Source organism: Tachyglossus aculeatus, chromosome 26 (genome assembly GCF_015852505.1).
Source record: "Tachyglossus aculeatus isolate mTacAcu1 chromosome 26, mTacAcu1.pri, whole genome shotgun sequence".
In the NCBI taxonomy this organism is placed as follows: Eukaryota; Metazoa; Chordata; class Mammalia; order Monotremata; family Tachyglossidae; genus Tachyglossus; species Tachyglossus aculeatus.
The window spans coordinates 13,170,214-13,195,999 of record NC_052091.1 but is presented as its reverse complement, the minus strand read 5'-3'; the positions used below and the strand labels follow the sequence as shown (position 1 = coordinate 13,195,999).

General features: G+C 40.2%; 1 protein-coding gene across 4 annotated transcripts in view; it reads left to right on the top strand.

Annotated features, from left to right (window-relative positions):
• SCAPER (S-phase cyclin A associated protein in the ER) overlaps positions 1–25,786 on the top strand; it is a 291,810-nt gene that overhangs the window by 183,445 nt on the left and 82,579 nt on the right. For all 4 annotated transcript variants that reach the window (XM_038767151.1, XM_038767150.1, XM_038767149.1 and 1 more), the window contains 2 exons: positions 4,797–4,912; positions 22,492–22,615. In XM_038767151.1, the coding sequence (XP_038623079.1) occupies positions 4,797–4,912; positions 22,492–22,615 (240 nt within the window). The remainder of the gene's footprint in view (positions 1–4,796; positions 4,913–22,491; positions 22,616–25,786) is intronic.

Genomic DNA, 25,786 nt, shown 5'->3' with positions numbered 1-25,786 from the left:
GCCCCCATTAACTGCCCTGCTAAGGATCTTGGGGAGACTTGCCTCCCCTGAAGACTCTGGAGGCTCAGAAAATCTGGTAGAGACGAATCAGGTGAGGTTGAGGAACTTGGAAAGGCCTGACTTCCTTTAATTGTAACTGAATGGGCTGTGTGCTTAAATGGGGACTTCTGGTATTGGATTAAATGGGGACTTCTGGTTTGGATTTAGTTTATCAACGTGATTTTCTCCTTTTATTCCCCACAGCACTTACGTACATATCCATAATTTATTTATTTCTGTTAATGTTTGTCTTCCCCTGTAGATGGTAAATCTTGTGGGCAGGTAATGTATCTGTTATAGTGTACTTTCCCAAGCTCTTAGTACAGTGCTCTGCACTCAGTAAGAACTTAATAAATACGATTGATGATGGATGTGCTTCCGAACCCCTCTAATACCCAGACAAATCAAGTGTCTTCAACATTCCTTCCCCTCTTGCACTGCAAATTTTGGATGTAAAAAATGTGCAATTGTAAAACCAGGTATAGGCGGTCCATGTATCGTGAGGGAATTCAGATAGCTTGGATTATTGGCCTAACCATTGAATGGTTGGTTCTTCATTCTTTCACCCAGAGTGCCACTAGTGCTAAAGACTGTTTGGTTGAAAATTGTGGATAGAGAAGAGTGATTATTTTGAGGGGCTTTTCGGGGAGGAGGGTTTGTTGGGTTTAGTAAATGAATGATAAGAATGTTGGTCTCGGTAGAATTTTAGAGGTGTTTTTTTTTTTTTTACAAACAGCAATTAGATATACAAGTTAGGTATTAGAATGTCAAATATTTTCAGGAAGGTTCACGTATACGAGGTACAGTTGTTGGCTGCAAGATTTCAAGTCCACACAGCATCACATTTTACTAAAATATAAAGAAGTATTAGGTAGGGCAGAAGAAATTTCAAAGAAAATTCAAGTGAACAGCTTCTGTCAATCCACCTAAAATTCCGAATGCCATGACTAAGCCATATTGCTTAAAAATAAATGTAATTCAGCTGCAGTGACAGTGAAGGATCTGTAATGATTCCAAAGCCTAGGGAATAATAGACTTACCCTGCCAGAAGGCAAATTCCACAGGAATGAAAGTACTGCTTCTCCTCGGAAGTTGTAAAGCCAAAGATGCAGATTAATATAATTTATTGTATTTAGATATTTAACTGCTTACTAGTACCAAGTACTTTACCTAGTACTGGGGTAGATAGAAGATAATCAGATCGGACCTAGTTTCTTTCTTACCTGGGCTCACTGTTGAAGTAGGAGGGAGAACAAGAATTTTGCCTCCATTTTACAGATGAGGAACTGAGGCACAGAGAAGTTAAGTTACTTGCCCAGGGTCACCCAGCAGGAAAAGTCAGAGCCTCACAGTCCTCTGTCTCCCAGGTCCCTGCTCACCCATGAGCCCACGCTGCAGTTTGCGATCTCTATTAGGAGCTTATGGTACTCAGAATTATCCGTGATCTTGAGACCATTCTGATTCTAAATCCAAATCACTTTTACTTGATTATTCAGAAACCTTTTATGAACAAAAAGGGAACAAGCCGTCATACCAGGTGGGGTTTTTTTGTATAAGTAGTAAAATTGTCCCCAGGGGGATGGAGTGACAAATTAAATGTGTAACTGAGATGTGATTTCCTGATCCTTACTCTCCCCCAAGGCTAAATTCCCTTCCTGATGGTCAGTTGGACATTTGGGAAAGTATATTCACTCAGGCCAGCAGACACCATTTAGTTCATGGTCACTGCAATGAACTACATGGAGAAACAGCTGGGCCTAATGGAATGAGCACTGGCCTGGGACTCAGAGGACCTGGGTTCTCATCGTGCCTTTAACACTTGCCTGCGGTGTGACCTTAGGCAAGTTACTTTACTTCTCTGTGACTCAGTGTCCTCATCTGTAAAATGGGGATTAAAAACCTGTTCTTCCTTCCCAATTGGACTGTGAACGCTAAGTGGGACAGGGACCATGTCCGATCTGATTATCTTGCATCTACCCCAGCACTTAGGTGTTAGCTCTGGCTAGGTTTTGGGCTAAGGATGAGCCCCAGTGCTCCTTAGAGTTGAGTTAAGAGGCGAGGCTGAGTCTTGGGGTTTCAGTTTGGGTATTTTGGTGCCAGGAACAGCCAGTAGGTTACCCTATGGGGAATGAAGAATGCAAGCCTCTGGGTTGACTGAAACAAGAGAATGGATAAGTAGAAAGGAAAGAACTGATTGAGTGATTTCAATTTCCATTTAGATATTTAGATATTTAAAGGGAAACTGTATGGACTGGTAGAAAGAGCACGGGCCTGGGATCAAAGGACTTCTCTTGTAATCCTGGCTCTGCTACTTGTCTGCTGAGTGATCCTGGGCAAATGCCTTAACTTCTTTGTGCCTCAGTTCCCTCATCTGCAAAATGGGGATTCAGTGTACCTGTTCTCTGACTGACTGACTGACTTACGCTGTGAGCCCCGTGTGGGACTTGATTATCTTATATCTATCCTAGTGCAGTGCTTTCCAAATACCATGATTATTATTATCATTGTTATATATCAATGTCTGTCTCCCCCACTAGACTGTAAGCTCACTGTGGGCAGGGAATGTTTTGCCAACTCCATTGTATTGTACTCTCCCAAATGTTTAGTACAGTAATCTGCATAAAGTAAGCGCTCAATAAAAACCATTGATTGGTTAAATAGGCTGTTGACTAATAGTGTTATATCTATTCTTTTTTTAATGATTTTAAGGACACACATTATGTGAATACTTAGTTGTATGTATAACTATCATGATCACCATAGTTTGGTGATGGACATTTTTTTAATGGTGTTTGTTAAGCACTTTCTATGTGCCAGGGACTGTACTAAACACTAGGGTAGATTCAAGCTAATCAGGTTTGACACAGTCCATGTCCCACATGGGGTTCAAAGTCATAATCCCTGTTTTGCAGATGAGGCAAGTGAGGCACAAAGAAGTTAAGTGACTTGCCCAAGGATACACAGCAGACAAGTGGCAGAGCCAAGATTAGAATCCAAGCTCATGTTCTATCAGCTAGGCAACACATGTTCAAATTTTTAAATTTGTGTGTTTCAAAATTTGTAAATGTGTTTCTACTCTGTGGTTGAGAAATCTAAACATTCATAAATATTTGTGAATTATCTTTTGATGTGTGTCATTGCTTCTATCACATGGTGGTTGTGGTTGTGTTCATGAAGAATCTCTTGTTATAGAATAGTCCCATTACAATAATCAGTGGGAATTATGGGCTCGATAAAACTATGATGTTTTTTGATACAACATTCTGTGTTGTTGTTATTTCAACCACACAGCAATCAATCCATCAATCAGTGGTATTTCCTGTGTACAGAGCAACTTACTAAGCAGTTGGGAAAGTACAGCATTGGGAGATTATATAATCACTGCCTTGAAGGAGTTTTCAATCTAGTGGGGAAGAAAGACATGAAAATAAATTACAAAAAGAAGAAGTAGCAGCAGAGTATAGGCACATGTAAATAGATGCTGTAGGAGTGAGGTGAGTATCAGAGGACTTATTGAAGCTGGAGGGAGTGAAAATAGGGTGGGGAGATGAGAAGTTAGTCAAGGAGGGCATTTTGGAGGTATGATTTTAGTTGGGCTTTGAAGATAGGGAGGATGGTGGTCCATAGTCTATGCCATTGACTGATCAAAAGGGAAGGGAGTTTAAGAAGTGGGGCTGGATTCTAGTGGAGAGGAGCAGGATTAGGTAAGGGGGTAGGTCATTGAGTATCTTAAGTCTGTTATAAAGACATTCCTGTTTGATGCAGAGACATAAACATAGAACAGTTCCTCCTGAACCAGATCTACTCATGCCAATGTGTGGATCGGTTATGCTCAGAAAAGACTCATTTGGTGGGAAGAATGTTCCCTAATGCTTCCATCATGTTATATGTGGAAACAGCCTAAATGATCATACTCCTTTATGTGATGTCTGTTGTTCATATACCTGCGTCGGTATTAAATTTCCAAAAATTCGTGTTACAGTGGAGCGACCTCTGCAAACCATTCGTTCGAGGATTTAATACCTCTGTGTCCCCATTTTTCCTATAGTGTCTGCAGTAGAATCAATAGGCTAAAGCAGCGGGGCCCAATCACATACCCTCTAGCTGCATGTAACCCTTGGAACAGTCCTAGAGTGCATACCTGGGCCCTGAATCCTGGTTAAAAATAATAATAATAATAATGATCCCTGGAATATATGTGCATACTAATCAATCAATCAGTGGTATTGGGCACTTTTTGGGTGCAGAGCACTGTACTAAGCACTTGGGAGAATACAGTGTAACAGAATCGGTAGACACATTCCCTGACCACCATGAGCTACAGTGTACCGAACTGTCTTCTCCTCTCCCTTGCTTAGCAAGGAGCAACTGAGAAGGGTATGCTCACTCTCACTGCCATTTTTTAATAAATGCAAGAGTTAAGTTAAGAAAATCAGGGGTATCCTTCTCCTTTTCTCTCCTTCTCTCCTTCCCTAGTTCCATATCCTGAGGTGATTCTGTGGGTTGTTCTGTTTGCCCTTAGAGGTTCATATTTTCCAGGGACCCTATCTTTCCTGCTAGTTGTGGTGGTAAGATCCATTGGCTTCCAGAGTTTGGGCTACCTTGTGTTAAGGGTACATTGCCATCAGGCCTCACAACTAAACTGTACATGCAGCAGCTCAGAAGAATTGATTTTTAATTTGAGTTAAATGTTCCGTTCATTTAGAAAATATGTACTTGGAAGTCTGTTAACCTGACTCTGTGCTTTTGTCCTCCAGAACAAGGCAGATCAGATTGCATTTCAAGTTGCCGGGGGATTCACAGCCCTTGAACACATCCTTCAAGTAGTGATCTCTGCCACCAACCTGAATGCAGTATCACGCATCCCTCCTAAGTAAGTAGAGTTTTTATTTGTCACTTTTAGTTGTCTTTTTTAGCTATTTCTCTCCTTCACTTTCCAGATGGGTTCCAATGGTGGGAGCATAAGGAGTAGCTCTGAGGCTCAGGAAACAGACTTATATTTTCTCAGAAGGGTGAAAAGCAGAGGCTCTCTGCTTCATTTACAGAAAGGAAATTAAGCTTTAAGAGCCATGCAAAGTCAAGGTTCTCCCAACCTAACCCCAAATCAAGAAGTCTTAATGAAACCCTGGGTAGTTCAAACTGCTACCAGCAATTGAACAAACATAAATGAAGTTGCGGAAAGCCAACTTTTTCTTATAAGGAAAATATGGGTACTGAAGGTAAGCTTCTCAACAAAGCTCTAAGAATGGAATTTATCAAAGTCCCTAGTGTGCTTGTAGAGCAATTCAGATAGGAGCTGCAGAAGGATAGGATTTCAACAGAACCACCAGTAGCAGAATTGCAGTTTTATCTTTGGATATAAATTTCCATTTGTCATCAAGCATCTACCCTATTTTTGGCCATCAGATCTGCTTTCAGACTGTCTCTTGAGTCTTGCTGTACTCACTGACAATTTAGGGCAGGCCCCCAGCCAACGTTTCTTATATAGTTGTAGCATTCACAGAACATAAAATGCACAGCTTCAGTATTTTCATAAAAGTCTTTGTTTGGGCAGAGATTTGTTGAGAGGCTTGGGAAAAGTATGTTTACATCACTGAGAAAACTGTGTTTAAAGTTCATTGGACAGCATGATAATGTATTGGATCTGAAAGGGACTCGCTTTGCTGCTCATTAAAAGTCAACTTGAACTACATCTTTTGTGTAGCTCAAGAGAAGAATCGAGGAGCACATGTAAAAAACTTCCTTTTTTTCTTTCCCATATTCTGATCATTCAGTTTCAAGCTAATGTGATCCATCTCTCGTTTGCTCAAACACTGAGTTGAAATGAATATCCTTCTGCGTTGCCTACACACTTGGATCTGTACCCTTAAAGCACTTAATATTCATCCCACCCACAGCTGTTATACAAATATCCATTATTTATTTTCATATATGCCTTCTAGACTGCAAACTCCTTGTGAGCAGGGAATATGTCTAACAACTCTGTCATTGAACTCTCCAAAGTGCTTAACACAATGCTCTCCCTGCAGAAGTTGTTAAATAAATATCACTGATGTCTTTAAATCTCCTTCACAGAAGGATGGTCCCATCCCTCTAAAATATAGTCTCAAAGTAGAATTATAAGAAACAGATCTAGGCGTCTTCGGTCATGTCAAGGTATTTTCCAAAAAAGCGTATTTGTACTGTTTTGGTATATCCTATTTGCTTCCTTAGGGAGCTGTCAAACTGCAAGCTGTGGTAAGAGTTAATGAATCAGGAAAAGGTGAAAGTATAACCTTTCTCTCAAAAGAGGAAAAAGAAAATCACCCAAGAACTAGAAACAATTTTTCAACACATTTTCGTTATAAATTAACAGTTATCATTTATTACTCTGAAACAATCCCAGTCTGTAAGTAGTTTGATTGCAGAGCAAGGCAAACTAAATGAAGGCATCCCATTGGCATGCCAGTTTACTTATCTTTGGTGGTTTTATTTTCTTTCCCCCGTCTCCCAAAAGAAGAAAGAATTACAGGTAGGTTCACCCATTCCTTTACTCTCCTATCTTCTTGAAGACCTTGGGCCAGGCAAACAGGGTGAAGAAAAAGGTGAGAGGAGGGAAGACAGAGAGAACTATAAAGGAAGTCCAAATGAGCTGTGTGGTGGAGGAGAGGAAAGGAAGAGAACTAAAAGGAAATGTCAAAAAGAGTGAAAGCATATCATTAGTTAACCCTGAAATTAATGGGCAGCTTCATTGGGTGGTCTAGTTTTAAGGCTAATAGGGGATAAAGTATAATCAATTTCAACATTGTTTATTGAAAGTGGGGTGATTATCTGGCCTCCAAAATCTTCCTTTTTGAACTTTAAATGCATTGTTAGTTCTATTGAGCATCTTTAAAGGAACCATAGGGGCCTCTTTGAGGTTGATGGGCAATTGAAAATGTAAACGGACTTTTATTTTGTACGTCTATCCTTTGTGATGTGGCATTTGATGCTTCTGGAAACTCATTTGGCAGCTGTTCATCATTCACACTATTTATGTTATGTGCCAAGGAACAACATGAACAGCTACCTAAGACATTTTGAAAAATGTTTTTTTTCTTTTCCTGGTAGGCTCTAGTGTGCATGTGACCAACTTGTTCTGGCCTGCAGCCCACATTAAATGCCTAAGATCCAGAAAGCTCCTTTTCTCATTTCACCTATCTTGTCATTTCACTCCTCTTGTGTACATACCCTTGGGGGAGTAGAAAAAAATAAAAAGTTTCCCTCCACCCCTGCAACCTACTAACCGAGAAGTCACCAGACTTAAACCTGTAATCCCAGTCCTGAGACTGAAGTCAGATTTTCTTGCACAGGTTCAGTCCTTTCGTGGGACTCCCCACTGAATGCCTTTCTAGATCCACGCAAAAGGATCTGGGTTTATACTTAAAGTAATATTCAGCCCGAGAGGTTGTCATATGCTGCCAACAGCTAAACACTTCGGTTTTCTGCCAGGAAATCTTCCCCAGAATATAGTTATGAATGGTCTTACTATTTGAGACGACTTCATTTCTTTGACCAAAGGCTTAAAGATATGTGTGGCCTTTGGAAAGTATTCATTCATAATCATGTCTTATTCAAGAAGCTGAGGCAGATGCTATTATTGTTGCCTTGGTCCCTTGGTTCCTACTCTTACTAAACAGTAGTTTGTGATGGAGTATTAATCATTGTTTAATGACCTTAATTTACAATGGAGATCCGAATGCAGTCATCGTGCAGTTGCATTCCATTGAATTGGACAGCTCGTCTGTCCTGTAAATCTAAATGACTGAATCTTTAAAAATCTTGAGAGGGAAATTTTGTATTTGTTAAGTATATGCAAGCAATTTTCGGAGCTGTTGAAATTTGAGGGCGTCACTAGTGGAAATTAATGGAATTATTAAGCAGTCCATACTTGCCAGGCTCTATCCTGTTAACAAATAATGTGTACTAAAAATGGTGAGGAAAATTCTCCCTGAAACAAGAAAATTTTCAATTCAGGTTGTTGTTCTGCCTTCAACATCTTGTATGTCATGTTGTTTGGTTAGCCCTATCTCAGAATATGAACACAAAGGAATGAGTGATATATCCCAGGTTTTTTCGTGGATTTAGCTTAGCTCATGGTGTTTCCAAAGAAATGGGGTGGTTAGTTTCTCTTTGGGTACAAAGATCACTTCATGTTAGGTAAATAAGTAGATGGTTCTACTGTGACAGGAAACTTTTGCCAAGATTTTGTGTTATGTTTTTACGATGTATTTACCTAGTAGTAATGATGATAAAAGTAAGGGGAAGCACTCAATGTGGTGCTCTTTTTCCCTCTTCAGAACTTTGCAAGTATTGTTGGATATTCATGCCACTACTGAAAAGTTAACAAACCTATCAAGACCCAAAATATTTCCCCATCCCTGCCCCCACCAGATCCAGTTGTGCACCCAAAGTACACAGGGACCATGTCTTAATTCTCAGCTATTTATTCTTTCCCAGCCCCTTAGTACAGTGCTCTGCACTCAGTAAGTGCTCAGTAAACACCATTGATTGGTATATGGTACCCAGGCTCTGATCTGCAATCAGTGGAAATAAACCAACAACTCTCAATTCAGTCTAAGACCTTTGCTTTTCCTAGTCTTCTCTCTGACTATCTTTGAGGCATTTTACTGCCTGTTACTAATGGCAGAGGGAATGAAAAATGAAATTCAAATGAGTTAGTGTTTCACACTGAAATAATTCTGGAATGAGATTGGTGAGAAGGTTGAAGGTATCACCAGAAATATGGTTTTAGGATTTAAGTTGTCTACACGCGCTGCCTCCATTTCGTCTCCCCCAGTTCTCTCCTTGACCCCCTTCACTCTGGCTTCTGCCTCTTTCTGCTTCCACGGAAACTGCCCTTTCAGAGGTCACTAGTGATCTCCCTCTTGCCAAATCCAGCTGCCTCTACTCCATCCTGATCCTTCTCGACCTCTCAGCTGCGTTAAAACCCCTTTCTCCTAGACAGATTATCCAAGCTTGGCTTCACTGACACTGTCCTCTCTTGGTCTCCTCCTATCTCTCTGGCCACTCATCCTCAGTCTCTTTCACAGGCTCCTTCTCTGCCTCGTTCCCTCCAGCTGTGGGTGTCCCTCAAGGCTCAGTTCTGGGTCCGCTTCTATTCTCCGTCGACACCCACACCTTTAGAGAAATTATTAATTCCCATGGCTTCAACTACAATCTCTATAGAGATGATTCCCAAATCTGCATCTCCAGTCCTGATCTCTCCTTCTCTGCGGTCTTTTATTTCCTCCTGCCTTCAGAACATCTCTGCCTGGATGTCCCACCAACCCCTGCAACTTAATATGTCCAAAACAGAAATTCTCAGCTTCCCATATGCAGAAGTGGTTTATCATTGCCTTCTTCCTCACAGTAAACTTGAGTCTCCACTCTTGACTTTCTCCCGTGCTGCTGCTGCTCAGCACAGGTGAGTTTTGATTTGTAGCAGATCGCCTTCCACTTGCCAGCCACTTCTTTTAGACTGTGAGCCCACTGTTGGGTAGGGACTGTCTCTATATGTTGCCAACTTGTACTTCCCAAGCACTTAGTACAGTGCTCTGCACACAGTAAGCGCTCAATAAATACGATTGATTGATTGATTCCCAAGCTAGGAATGGGATGGGTATGCCTCCGCTTGACTCTCCCTCCCATAGCCAAGACCAGTAGAGTACTGGAAACTCTCCAGGTGTGATCCAGAGAGGGGAAGAAGTTCACTACTGACCATGAAATTAGGAGACCAGTCTTACTCTAGCCTGTAAGCTCCTTGTGGGCAGAGAACCTGTCTACTCACTCTGTTACACTGTACTCTCCCAAGTGGTTAATGCTGTACTCTACAGTAAGTTCCTCTCTGCCTCTCACTAGAAAGCTACTGTAATATGGATTGGTGATTAAATGAACCAAATCTCCAGGCCTCTGGTCTCTGCTTTTGTATCCTCTCATTCTCTCCCAGGTTATGTAGTTCCTCACTTCCTCCCTCTCCCTTCAAGTGTGCTAAACCGTAGCTCTCCTCACCTTCAAGGCCCTTCAGAAAGCTCACCTCCTCCAAGAAGCTTTCCCTGATTAATTCCTGGGGCCTCAGTCAGGACTCTTAGCAGTTATAAATTTGCACTCAGCCTCAGCCCTAAGGCATATTACCTCATACTTCTACTCCCAACATTGGGTATGTTGTGGGTGTTCAGTGCATACTAGGGAATTGACTTTGTTTTTAGGTTTGGCTTACTTGGCTTACTTGATTTTAAACCTGTGGGCCTGAACCCAGTGCTGATTTTATTTTTGGATGTCTTTTAAGCTCTTGCTGTGTGCCAGGGGCATGTTTGGATGAAGTTCGCTTATTTTAAAATAAGGAATTTTAGAATAAACTAGCTCCTACTATAGAGCTCTAGATTGTAAGCTCATTGTGGGCAGGGAATGTGTCTGTTTATTGTTATATTGTATTCTCCCAAGTACTTAGTACAGTGCTTTGCACACAATAAATGCTCAGTAAATATGAATGAATGAATGAAGAGTTCTGCCCTCAGTGGGTTCTCAGTAAAGACTGAGACTTAACAAGAAGGCTTCATCATATATTAAATTTGATATAATTTGGTGAAAGTAGTTTGAGGCAGGGACCATTTCTACCAACTCTCTAAGTTAATGGACAGTTGAGAGGAAAACAATTACTTTATGATGTTGTTCAAGATGTTTAGCCATCAAGTTAAACAAAATAAGTGTTCTCAAAATAAATGAAATTGAATCCCTTCTTAAGTGAAAGTTATTTTTTCTCTGTTAAAAATGGTTCTTTGTTAGTATATTTTGTGATTCTGACAGGAATTTTAGACTTACTCATCTGCTTCACCAGTTTTGGTCAATTGCTAGCACAAATAATAATAACAGTAATAATAATGGCATTTGTTAAGTGTTTACTGTGTGCCAAGCCATGTTCTAAGCCCTGGGGCAGAATCAATATAATCAAGTTGGACACAGTTCATGTCCCACATGAGCGAGACGGGCATTTAATCCCCATTTTACAGATGAAGAAATAGAGCCACAGGGAAGGTAGGTAACTTGCCCAAGGTCACCAAGCAGGTAAATGGTGAAGTTGGAATTAGAACCCTGGTCCTCTGCCCCCCAGTCCGTGGCGTTTCCACTATGTCATGCTGCTTCCCTGCCAGGAGATTGGGATTTCGGCATTTTATAACCTGCCTAGATGATGTTTGCTTTTAGAATCTATAAACACATCCTCAAAAATCGCCAGTGGCTACCAATCAACCTACGCATCAGGCAAAAACTACTCACTCTCGGCTTCAAGGCTCTCTATCACCTCGCCCCCTCCTACCTCACCTCCCTTCTTTCCTTCTACAGCCCAGCCCGCACCCTCCGCTCCTCCGCCGCTAACCTCCTCACCATGCCTCATTCTTGCCTGTCCCGCTGTGGACCCCCGGCCCACGTCCTCCCCCTGGCCTGGAATGCCCTCCCTCCGCACATCCGCCAAGCTAGCTCTCTTCCTTCCTTCAAAGCCCTACTGAGAGCTCACCTCCTCCAGGAGGCCTTCCCAGACTGAGCCCCCTCCTTCTTCTCCCCCTCCCCATCCCCCCACCTTATCTCCTTCCCCTCCCCACAGCACCTGTATATATGTATGTACATATTTATTACTCTATTCATTTTACTTGTACATGTTTATTGTATTTATTTTATTTTGTTAATATGCTTTGTTTTGTTGTCTGTCTCCCCCTTCCAGACTGTGAGCCTGCTGTTGGGTAGGGACTGTCTCTATATGTTGCCAACTTGTACTTCCCAAGCACTTAGTACAGTGCTCTGCCCACAGTAAGTGTTCAATAAATACGACTGAATGAATGAATGAATAGTAGTGTGGTTGTAAATAGTAATAATACTGTATTTCTAACCAAAACATATTTCCCTCCCAACATCCGCCAAGCTAGCTCTCTTCCCCCCTTCCAGGTCCTACTGAGAGCTCACCTCCTCCAGGAGGCCTTCCCAGACTGAGTCCCCTCCTTCCTCTCCCCCATCCTCCTCTCCATCCCCCTGTTTTACCTCCTTCCCTTCCCCACAGCACCTGTATATATGTATATATGTTTGTACATATTTATTACTCTATTTATTTTACTTGTACATATCTATTCTATTTATTTTATTTTGTTAATATGTTTGGTTTTGTTCTCTGTCTCCCCCTTCTAGACTGTGAGCCCACTGTTGGGTAGGGACTGTCTCTATATGTTGCCAACTTGTACTTCCCAAGTGCTTAGTACAGTGCTCTGCACACAGTAAGCGCTCAATAAATACGATTGATTGATTGATTGATTGATTCCAGCTTGAGAAATACTATGAAACCCAATTATCTTAGTGCCTAAAATTACTCATTAATTTATCAAACAATTAATTCATCAACCACTGGTATTTATTGAGGGATCACTGGGTGCAGAGTGTTGTACTTTGGAAAATACAATGCAACAGAGTTGGGAGATGTTATCCCTGCCCACAAGAAGCTTACAGTCTACAGGGAGAAACAGACATTAAAATAGATTAAGGATAGAAGAAAAAAGAGTATAAAAATATTTACATAAATATTGTGGGGCTTAGATGAATTTTAAAGTGCTTAAGGGGTATGTGGCCAAGTTCATAGTTGAAGCAGAGGGGAGGGCAGATAGGGGAAATAAAGGGCTTTAGTTTGGGAAGGACTTTTGTGGGAGATGTGATTTTGGGAGAGTTTTGAGGTTGGAGAGAGTGGTGGACTGTCGGATATAAAAAGGAAGGGAGTTCCAGGCCCATTTTAGGCCACTTGTAGACCATATAGTGTGTTGTGACACAATCTGTACATACCCTGCTGATTTAACCACGCACACCTCACAGCAGGGCAGTCAGCATTCTCTTAATAGCCCGAATGAGGTAATGCTCCTTTGAGTGACTGCCTTGGAGACACTTAGGCTCTCAGAGAATTGGGTTCAGTATAGTTCTTTTTTCTTTTCCAAGCATTAGAACTTGTTTTAAATTTTAAAGACATGAATTCCATAATGGACCAAACCTCAAACTCTGCCATATTTAGGGGAAAGAGTGAATGCTCCTGATTAAGGCTGGAAAACAAGGAGTGGGAGGAAAAGTGTTGAGGGAGGAGGAAGAAAATGAAGAGCATTACAGTTCCCCGGGGTGTGATTTTTTTTGCGAACATTAAGGATTGTTGCTGCAAGCTGGTCCTTGGCTGTATTAGAGGAACCTTTCCTCTGCTTTCATTTTCCTCAGGAGCCCATCTATGTAGACTCTATACATCATCTACATATATACATCTATGTACATGAAAATCTGTGAAACCTGTTGTCATTAGAACATTAGACAAAAAGATTTGGAAAGGGTATTTCCTTCAGACTGATAGGTCTTCCACATTTCATGTTTTGTTGAAAAGAAGTATAGACAAACCCAGTTTTCATAGTTACTCATTATCATCATCAATCGTATTTATTGAGCACTTACTATATGCAGAGCACTGTACTAAGCGCTTGGGAAGTACAAATTAGCAACATATAGAGACAGTCCCTACCCAACAGTGGGCTCACAGTCTAATAGGATAGAAGAAAAAATATGTAAATAATCATCACAAATAAAGGCAGCATTGACTTTCTTCCCAGCCCAGTTTTAAATTTAGTCTCAAATGCTTCCATCTCTCTCAGGTTCCATTTGCTTTTCATGTAATTTTCATCTCTGTTGACCTTCCTAGGATTTACCCTGGAAATCAGTAGCATGATTTTACATCCATAAACATGATCTTGAAAAAGTAAAAATCTGATAAATTGAGTTTGGTTTGTTTATTAATTTCCTTGTTTCCTTCTCTCCCTCTACAACTCCACCCAAATTTGGCTTCACTTTTTCCATAGTCCAACTTCTGACCCAAAAAAAATGATAATTTTTAATTTAGAATTCTGCCCACTATTTAGTGGTAAAGTTAAGCTATTTAGAAGTCGATGAGACGATTACATGGGCATTATCCACTTTTCTGTTTCCCCCAAAATCCTGGCAGCATGATGCAGCTTGGATTTTTAATCCCATATCTGCAAGATAACCCTTTATTATAAGAAGATTTAACAATATGCCCGTTCTTCCATACTGTCCATTATTAGATTAAGCAGCAGGTTAACAACTGCCGAAAGCAAGATGTGACATTTGTAAAAAACAGATGATTCTTTTTTTTCTAGACTGTGAGCCCGCTGTTGGGTAGGGACTGTCTCTATATGTTGTCAACTTGTACTTCCCAAGCGCTTAGTACAGTGCTCTGCACACAGTAAGCGCTCAATAAGGACGATTGAATGAATGAATGAATGTAGCACCGGCTCTCTCTTTTAGGAAATTAAAAAGGAGTTGGAAAATAATTGTTTATGGGGGATTTTGTTGTTGTGGTATATGTTTTGTATATTGCACACTTACATGGTATCTCCAAGGAAAGAAATATATATTTAATGCTGCTACCTGATCCAAGCCATATCTCTAGCCTATTCCATAGCTCAGAGTACTAGATAAAATTTCCAAAAGCTACAGTTTTCTGCCAGATGATTCCACTAGAGCCAAAGGAGATTGCAAAACCTCATTCCACTTTAGAAATAAGTCCTCTTCCTTCAGTTGATTTACCAGGATTGATAAAGATATCTTTTACAACTCAAACGCTTTGAGAAAAAAGTGCTTTTCTTAAAAAAAAATTATTGTCTACCATTTCTTTTATGTGCCCATTCAAAATAAACAGAATTATTACTTTCCATGACTAAACTGTGTTCTCAAAGATGAAAAGATTAAACAAGACTCTTATATGGAGCCATCTTTATTGTTTTTGATCCCATGTTCACTTTTTATATTAAAATCAATCCCTTAAATTAGAATACCATTTTTAATTCACAGAGCATCTTAATAGGGTTTACAAAATGGGCTCACCTGCAGTTATTTTTTTAACCCAAGTGTCTACTTTGGAGGAATATTCGTTTGATCCCAAGGCTGATCAGTTTTATCTCAGCCTCCAAACTAAATATTCAGAGCACAAAGTTTCATAACAAGACATGATGTCTTTTTTAGTTCGATGTCCTCTCCTCCCATTTCATTTTTTTTATTTTCTTCCTCCCTGGCATGGTAGTTTGAAACCTGGCAATTCCTAAGCAGGGTTATACTGTGCTAGAACACTAAGTGATTGTCCCACAAATGATGGGGGTAAGAGTGGTTGGAAAGGGCTCTATTAGGCACAAGACTCTAAATGATTTATTATTTTTTGTTTCATTCATTCATTCAGTTGTATTTATTGAGCACTTACTGTGTGCAGAGCACTGTTCTAAGTGCTTGGAAAGTACAATTCGGCAACAGAGACAATCCCTACTCAACAGTCTGGAAGGGAAAGACAGACAACAGAACAAACCAAGTAGGCATCAATAGCATCAAAATAGATAAATAGAATTATAGATAAATACACATAATAAAATAAATAGAATATGTACAAATATAAACAAATGTTGTGGAGTGGGGAATGGGTAGAGCGGAGGGAGGAAGTAAGGGCGATGGGGAGGGGAGGAGGAACAGAGGAAAAGCGGGGCTCAGTCTAGGAAGTGGGGCTCAGTGGAAAGAGCCCGGGCTTTGGAGTCAGGGGTCATGGGTTCGAATCCCGGCTCTGCCAGTTGTCAGCTGTGTGACTTTGGGCAAGTCACGTCACTTCTCTGTGCCTCAGTTCCCTCATCTGTCAAATGGGGATGAGGACTGTGAGCCCCCCGTGGGACAGCCTGATCTCCTTGTAACCTCCCCAGTGCTTAGAACAGTGCTCTGCACATAGTAAGCGCTTAATAAATGCCAGTGTTTACTTTGAAGGAACATATATGTGTATGGAAATATATAAGTAGATGTATATATATATATATATATACACACACACATTCATTCATTCAATCATATTTATTGAGCGCTTACTGTGTGCAGAGCACCGTACTAAGCGCTTGGGAAGTACAAGTTGGCAACATATGCACACACACACACACACACACACACACACACACATATACATACATGTATAGTTTTCTGCCTTATTCAAGGAGGGCAACATTAATGGTAAAATTCATCTGTGATGAAATTCATCCATGACCGCATGTGGGACTGTAAAAAACAATTTGGTAGCCACAGCCCTGTCTGCATTGGCCCACCAAAAGACTGTCCCTTGTTATGTTTTCATGTTCGATGTTTTCAGTGCCTGATGTTAACCTAGTTGTGGGCAGGGAATGTGTTTGCAAACTGTATTGTATTCTCCCAAATGCTCTGCTCACAATAAACACTCAATAAATACCACTGGTTGCTGGATTGATTGATGTGGGAAAGAATAATTTTATTCAAGCATTCTGAGGACATTGTAAACCACAGTAAAATTAATAACTTTAAAATAAGAAATAGGGACTAAGAAGCAGCATAGTCTACTGGAAGTAGTGCAGGGTTCTATTTCTGGCTCTGCCTTCTGTCTGTTGTGTGACCTTGGACAAGTCACTTAACCTTATTGGGGCCTCATTTTCCTTATATGTAAAATGGGCACTAAATACCTGTTCTCCCTCCATCTTCGATTGTGAGCTTCATGAGCTGGACAAAGAGAAGCAGCCTGGCGTAGTGGATAGAGCTGGGACTGGGAATCAGGAGGTCATGGGTTCTAATCCCGGCTTTGACACTTGTCTGCCATGTGATCTTGGGCAAGTCACTTCAATTCTCTGTGCCTCAGGTACCTCATCTGTAAAATGGGAATTGAGACTGTGAGCCCCATGTGGGAAAGGGACTATGTCTATCCTGATGTGGTCCACCCCAGTGCTTAGTACAGTTCCTGGCACATAGTAAGTGCTTTGCAAACACCATAAATAATAATAATAATAATGATGACAAAGACAATGTCCAATCTGATTGTGTTGTGTCTATTCTAGTGCTTTGTATAGTGCTTGGCACATAATAGATGCTTAAGAAATACCACTGTTATCACCATTGTCATTATGTTTTTATGCTATTGTTTGACCTTGGAGGTGAAATTGTAATTCAGAATTAACCTTTTCATTTTGTTTAATGAGTTGTCCCATCGAATGAAGCCCTTGACTTAAATAGTATTCCTTCCCATCTTCATGTGCACTTTGCATACTTTTCCTTTGACTAGAGAAGCAGTGGCCTAGTAGCAAGAGCATGGGCTTGGGAGTCAGAGGATGTGGGTTCCAATCTCGGCTCTGCCACTTGTCTGCTGTGTGACCTTGGGCAAGTCAGTTAACTTCTCTGTGCCTCAGTTACCTCATCTGTAAAATGGGGATGAGGACTGTGAGTCCTGTGTGGGACAGGGACTATGTCCAACCTGATGGTCTTGTATCTACACCAGTGTCTAGAACAGTGTTTGGCACATAGTAAGTGCTTAACAAATACCATTATTATTAGTAGTAGTAGTATTAATAATAATAAATTTTGGGGCTGCTTTGTAGAGCTAGATTTTTATTTCCAGAGCAGGATACTGCTGACAGTAGTAGACAATGGTCAGGATACTTCATCTCTCTGCCTCAGATTTCCCATCTCCTTCCTCCGTAACTCACTGGGCTTCTTGTCCTGGGAGGTAAGGCATGCTTTAACGTAGTAACTGATGTTCACAAGGCAAAGGGTCAATCAATCAATCAATCAATCGTATTTATTGAGCACTTACTATGTGCAGAGCACTGTACTAAGCGCTTGGGAAGTACAAATTGGCAACACATAGAGACAGTCCCTACCCAACAGTGGGCTCACAGTCTAAAAGGGGGAGACAGAGAACAGAACCAAACATACCAACAAAATAAATAGGATAGAAATGTACAAGTGAAATAAATAAATAAATAAATAAATAAATAGAGTAATAAATATGTACTAATTCTTGGACACGACTCTGGGTACAGGAGCCTAAATGGAGTTTGTGATCCAGAGAAATATCTTAGTATTCCCATGAATAAGACTTTTCTGGGACAGACTTGAAAATGTAGATTGAAGATTCATAATGTTTGTGTGTGTGTGTGTATGCCTATAGATACAAAAAGCAGGTAATAGTCTATAGAAACCCATTTCAATTTAACTTCTAGTAAACCATTTCCTGTAGTTTATATATATATATATATATATATATATATATATATATTATGGAGAGTGTTTTTATAACGGGATTTACTCTAGTGTACTGGAAAGTCTTAGGTAGACTTCTTATATGTCTTGAGTATACATTCATTAATTCAATCGTATTTATTGAGAGCACTGTACTAAGCACTTGGAAAGTACAATACAGCAACAAATAGAGACAATACCTACCCAAAAACGAGCTCACAGTCTAGAAGGGGGGAGACAGATGACAAAACAGAACAGGTACAAGTATATGTATCAGGATGAAATCTTTGAATAAACAACTGAATGTACAGTTGAATATACCCAAGTGCTGAGGATGGGTATAAACACTTAAGTGCAAAGAATGTCTTACTCTCATGCCATCTTACACTGCTTCAAAGCAGATTTGCTGATGTGAGATGAAGCTTAAAACATGAATCATCAGTAAACAGCCACAATTTTCCAAATACATTACTTCAATTTAATATGAAAAGGCTGAATTTCTAGATAAAAGCCTTGACATTGAATTAATTTCCTTAAAAATATATGAGAGGACCTTGATTTTTAAAACTCATATGATGTACTGATAAACACAGTAATACTCATCTTCGAGTGATATACCAAGGCATATTGTGTTACCTCAGAAGACTGCACAGAAATGGTGACAGTTAACAGCTGTTGTTCTAATAAGATTAAAGTAAAGAAATTGGTTATGCTGACTTTAATCTGCCATTTAACACTGCAAACCACCTGGGGCCTTCTTCAGTGCTGACACTTCCAATTTTGAATTTAAAAATTTGTATGACTGACTCCTAGTTAAGAGCATGTCTGAAGACATTTTGATCATAGTACTCTCGTTAACATGCTTATGTTACCAATTAAAAACCCCTCATTGCTAGTGAAAAATTAATTTGACGTGTTGTTCCACACGTCATATGATTTGACTCTTTGAAACTCCAAATACGTTGTTAGATTACTTTTTTGGGAAATATAGAAGGGCTGCTTTATTTCAGCTATTTCATCTTGGCTTCTTTGGTATTGAAATCATATGTTCTTTCTCTTTTAAAATGAGTATATTATGACGTTGCAGTTGGGAAACAAAACACCGACTCTAAAATATGGTCATTAATTTGTATTGGAATATTTGAAGTTAACTCTAATATATAAAACTGATCCCATAGTTTGGGACTTCAGTGTGAAGGCATAAGGAAACAGAATTGGATCGGGAAATAAATTTTAGCTTTGTAATTTGTAAATGTTGAACCTTTATCACTTGGACTAGCAAATTAACTAGCAGTAAGCAGCAAGTTGTATAAATTGTTCTGCTAGTGGGTGGACTTGATAGTAACGTGAACTTGACAATAATTATGGACACTTTATTATTAGTAGTATTGATAATAACAATGATAATAGTGTTATTTGTTTAGCGCTTATTCGGTGCCAAGCACCATACTAAGCACTGGATTACTGTATCAGCCTCCTCTCCGATCTCCCATACTCCTGTCTCTCCCCTCTTCAATCCATACTTCACGCCGCTGCCCGGGTTGTCTTTGTCCAGAAACGCTGTGGGCATGTTACTCCCCTCCTCAAAAATCTCCAGTGGCTACCAATCAACCTACGCATCAGGCAGAAACTCCTCACCCTGGGCTTCAAGGCTGTCCATCACCTTGCCCCCTCCTACCTCACCTCCCTTCTCTCCTTCTCCAGCCCAGCCCGCACCCTCCGCTCCTCTGCCGCTAATCTCCTCACCGGGCCTCGTTCTCGTCTGTCCCACCGTCGACCCCCGGCCCACGTCATCCCCCGGGCCCGGAATGCCCTCCCTCTGCCCATCTGCCAAGCTAGCTCTTTTCCTCCCTTCAAGGCCCTACTGAGAGCTCACCTCCTCCAGGAGGCCTTCCCAGACTGAGCCCCCTCCTTCCTCTCCCCCTCCTTCCTCTCCCCCTCCTTCCCCTCCCCATCCCCCCCGCCTTACCTCCTTCCCCTCGTTTGGTTTTGTTCTCTGTCTCCCCCTTTTAGACTGTGAGCCCACTGTTGGGTAGGGACTGTCTCTATATGTTGCCAACTTGTACTTCCCAAGCGCTTAGTAAGTGCTCTGCACACAGTAAGCGCTCAATAAATATGATTGATTGATTGATTGATTTTACAGATGAGGGAATTGAGACATAGAGAAGTGAAGTGACTTGCCCAAGATCACACAACAGACATGTGAGAGATCTGGGATTAAAACCCAGGTCCTTCTGACTCCCAGAAGCACTTGTATCCACTAAACCATGCTTAATGTTGGTCTCCTCCTCTAGACTGTAAGCTTGTTATGAGCAAGGAACATATCTATCAGCTCTTTTGTGGTGTACTCTCCCAAGTTCTTAGTACAGTTCTCTGCATACAGTAAGCACTCAGTAAATATGAGTGATTGATTAAAAAGTAAAGCTATTTAGGAAATCTCAGCTCCTCCAATGGGCTAACGTAAGGTCCCTCTATAACTTGAACTTTCTGCCCGTTGTTGGAAATATTGGTTGTTAGCAGCAGTATAAAATTAGGAACAAAAACAATGATGTGATTAGGGCTCTTGATTTTTGTTCTTTCCAGGTGAAGAACTGAAAATGTATTCTGTATACAGTGAAGTACTCAATCACCTTACTTCCTCCTACCTTACTGCTGTGCTTTCCTACAACCCAGCCCACTGTACGCCAACCTATTCACTGTACCTCGACGTCATCTGTCTCGCCACCGACCCCTCGCCCACGCACTGCCTCTGGCCTGGAATTCCCTCCCTATCAGACAGACAATCACTGTCCCCTCCTTCAAACCTTATTAAAATCACATTTCCTCCCGGAGACCTTCCGCAACTAAGCCCTCACTTCCTCTTCTCCCACTCACTTCTGCATCACCCTTGCACTTGGATTTGCAACTTCTATTCACCCCACCCTCAGCCCAACAACATTTATGTATGTATGAGTACTTTATATTAGTGACTGTCTCCCTCTCTTGCCTGTAAGCTTGTTGTAGGTAGGGAATAGATCTGTCAACTCTGTTATATTGTGTTCTCCCAAGTACTCTGCACACAGAAGGCACTCAATAAATATGAATGATTGATTTATTGATTGATAATAAATCCTGTATTCCCATCATACCATCACCTGCAATTTGATGTTAGTGGTGCTTGGATTGGAATAATGCTAAATTTACAATATTCGTGCATTGACCCTCTACAACCCTAGATGGTTATTTCTCAGTGGAATGAACCCTGTCACCTATTTATCTGTAATCCATCTACCTAAGAATTTCTGGGGCAGAAAACTGTGAATTAGCACACCTGTAGAAAAACCGGTCTCTGGATTTGTAGTTTCTAAGACAGCACTATTCAGTATTCTGTACTGACTGCTTGTAATTTTATCTGGGTAAAATGTAAAAGACTGCTTAGAACCTCCAATAACAATCATAAATTTTAAGAAGTCATGACATAAAATGGCAGAAATTATTTTCTGTCTTCTGCTGAGATAGAGTTCTCTGGGCCCAGATAAAATTACCATGCTAGACCTGGAGCACAGTTATTATTTTGCTGTTATGTCTGAAGAACATAGTTTGCTTTTCCTTCTGTTTTGAAGTAGGTTATGACCACAGATTTCTAGGTCCCCTAAATTCTGCAGTACTGCTATGGGGGAACTAATGGGGAGAGAAGCAGTATGGCCTAGTGGAAAGAGCAGGAGCCTGGGATTCAGAGGACCTGGGTTCTAATCCTGCTTCTTCCAATTGCTTGCTGTGTGACCTTGGAAAAGTCACTTAACTACTCTGGGCCTCAGTTTCCTCATCTGTAAAATGGGAATTCAATACCTGTTCTTCCTCCTACTTAGACTGTGATCCCTATGTAGGATGGGGACTGTGTCTGACCTAGTTAACCTGTATTTACCCCAATGCTTAGACTCAATCAAGCCAGCAGTCATATTTATTGAGCACTTACTATGTGCGGATCACTGTACAAAGCGCTTGGGAAAGTACAATTCAACAGATTTAGCAGACACATTCTCTGTCCATAATGAGCTGGAATAGTGTTTGATAAATAGTAAGTGCTTAACAAATATCATTTTTAAGAAAGGTGCCGGGCAGTATTCTCAAAAATGACTTTTAGGCATAGGTTTGTTTTTTTCCATCTAAGGGCAGTTATGGAAAGTGATTAGTTACTGCCCCTTATTGCTGTTTCCATTTCTCTGGGGTCATAATTGAGTTCACTTTAAAAGCTTGGTTGGGTATCATGATTTAGAATGCATTCTTGAATATTCCTTACTACATTTTTGTCACATTTGACAATCATGCTCAGTTCTTAAAACTGGTATTCTTTTTCTCTCCTTGTAGATCTTTGTGCAATACAGTAAATGTTTACAACCTCAGCTGCAATAACTGCCCAGAAAACTGCACCTATATCCTATTCAGTAACAAGATTACCTTCTTAATGGACCTTCTGATGCACCAATTGATGGTAGGTGATAGTTTGACTTTGATAAACAGTCGTCAAGTCCTACTCCATTCATTCATTAAATTGTATTTATTAAGCATTTACTGTGTGCGGAGCACTGTACTAAACGTTTGGGAAAGTACAATACAACAGTAAACAGTGACATTCCCTACCCACAACAAGCTCACAGTGTGGCTTAGTGGAAAGAGAATGGGCTTGGGAGTCAGAGGACATGGGTTCTAATCCTTATTCTGCCACCTGTCTGCTATGTGACCTTGGGCAAGCCACTTAGTTTCTCTGTGCCTCAGTTACCTCATCTGTAAAAAGGGTATTGAGATTGTGAGCCCCACATGGGAGAGGGGCTGTTTCGAACCCGATTTGCTTGAATCCACTCCAGCGCTTAGTACAGTGCCTGGCACCTAGTATTTGCTTAACAAATCCCACAGTTATTATCATTATTAGAGTTTCTAATCATACATTTTCCTTGGATTCTTTTGAACATAAGGTGGCCAGTAGTTTGAGGAGTTTTGTGCTTCTACTTATGACTCTTCTGCCATCCCTATTCTGATAGGGTTTCAAATCACATTGCTGTCAAATACACATAGCACAAATATCTATAAACCACTTGACAGTCTTTTAATACTCATATTTAATGTTTGGGAAATAAGGTAACTGACTGAAAAATGTACAGCCTTACCCAAATTAACTCATCAGGACAGGGCAGGATTTATAAGATTCAAAGTGTACGGCATCAACCTTTGTCTGTATTTGTCAGTCGTCATCTTCTTCTTGAATATGGAGATGTTGTTGACTAGGTTTCTTGGGTTAACTCAAGCTTTCTCCTGATTCACTGCAAAGTTAGCTTTTGTAGAACATTTGGAAGTGAATAACTAGACATATGTGAATTAGCAAAAGTGAAAGTTTTTTCACTTAAACTTAGCAGTGAGAGAAGAATGTGTACTTAATCTCCATTAATATTTGGTATGGAAATAAAAGGCCTAAAAACTAAAATTATGAAAATACAGAAAAAATCATTTCTCTTCCAAGTACTATCAATATTAAAGATCCAAACCAAAGTAGACTCATGCGAAGCTATGGCTTTTGAAGTGTATTTAATCTATCCCACCCTCAAGCCCTTTAACGAGAACCAAAAAAACCCATACAAAAAAAATACAGCTTATAAGACTGTGAGCCCTGTGAGTGACAGGGACTGTGTCCAACCTGATTTTCTTGTATCTACCCCAGAACTTAGTAAAGTGCCTGGCACATAGTGAGCACTTTGCAAGAACCATTAAAAATGTCCAAACATGACTTTCACAAATTATTTTCCGAATTTAATTTTTATTCAAATTCTGTTTTATTATCTGTGCAAAGATTGCATTTGATTTACAAAGTAATAAAAACTGCCAAGCCATTTACTTGAGAAACACCTATTTTTTTGATGTTCACTCAGTTTCATAAATCATTAAATATGTCATTGAAAACTCATTTTTCATTCGTAGTGATCTGCTCATCATGAGATAGTCTGAGAATTTTACTTACAAATTGGGTATAAATATTTTCATGAGCCAAGCAGTTTGTTCATTGAAAAGTTATGTACCCGTTTTATATCATTTACATGGCACTAGCATCAAAAACACACAGAACTGCAGGTGAACATTTAAGAGACGCAACAAAAATTCCTTGGACCCGAAGAAAATATAAATGCAACCTGTAATTTCTATTCTGAGTAGTGACCGTTTCGTCATTGTTTTCTGATGAGTTTGGAGACTATTCCAGGTACCCGATGTTAATAATAGTCAGTAAAGGGTATTCACCTCTTGCTAAGCACAAGCAAGAGCCCAGTGTGTGACAGGGACTGTGTCCAACCTGATTTTCTTATATCTACCCCAGCACTTAGTAAAGTGCCTGGCACATAGTGAGCACTTTGCAGTACCATTAAAAATGCTCAAACATGACTTTCAACTTGCATTGTTGTCTTTCTGGTGAATGAGCCAGAACACAAGCCCCCAAAGTCAATTACACAAAGGCTGAAATCCTTCACTTCTTTCAAAGTGACAAGATTCATGCCAGTGCCTAGCCCCCTTTTCTCTTTCTCTTTTCGGAACTATGTGACAATTTACCTGCAAAATCTAACTTGAATTTTTGTTAGGCCTAAATGTCAAGTGCATCTGTCTCCAAATATCATCATATTATATCAAATTGTCCCCATGTCTGCAACAGTTTTTTTCACTTGCTCATCTTATCAAAAAAATAAAGCAAAACAAAAAAAAACCCCTAACATTCCTCAATGTTAGTATAGCTCTTTTTAGACTACTTTGTTGGCCTCTGGTCTTCCCCATCAGCACTCTACACCAGACCACTATATAAACAATTTATGGATTGAAATAATCTGGAAGGTCAAAAGGATTTTAGTCTTTAAACGTGGAAATGAGAATTAAGGTGCTTTTCACTCAGAGAAGAATAGTGGAAAAGAATTCCAGGAATTTGATCATCTTGAAATACACTGAGCAGATGTCTCAGAAGGTGCATTACAAATATTAACCAACTAAATTTCAGCTCAAATGTGGCGCTGCCTGGGATGCCCACTCTAGTACACAACAATTTCTAAATCCTAACTTTCCAGAGAGTTAGGCTTAGTTTTTTGTTGTCGTTGTTTGGGGGTTTGTGTGTGTGTGTTGGGGGGGCAGGGGGCCTGCGTATATGTGTGAATTCTGAATGTATATTTCATGGAATAAATATTTCAAAGGAATTCTGATCCATCTTTACCTTTTCTGGCACTGTTACTCCCTTGCCATTCTCCTTTATTACCCTTTCCACTGCACAGATTGGACTCTGTCCTTTTTAAAAAGGGAATAAAGGACAGTTCATCCTGGTATGTGTAGTTTGTGCCTGAAGGCTTGACTGCTAAGCATTTAAAGATCTCAATTAAACACTTAGTAGGAGGTAATCCAGATATGAGGTACTAAATTCTTGCTGCTATTGTTTTAGAAAGCCCTAAAATATAGAGCACCTTAAAACTGTATTGCAGTCATTTTGGTCAAGCTCTACCTGATTCAACTTCCATAAATATGAATTGTTCATCTTCTCCCTGAACACCCCCCCCATAATAAAGTAATTGAATTTACAGCATACAGTTTTTTAAATCTCAAATGCTTATGCTCTAGATGGTATGTTGAGCTGAGTTGATTTTGC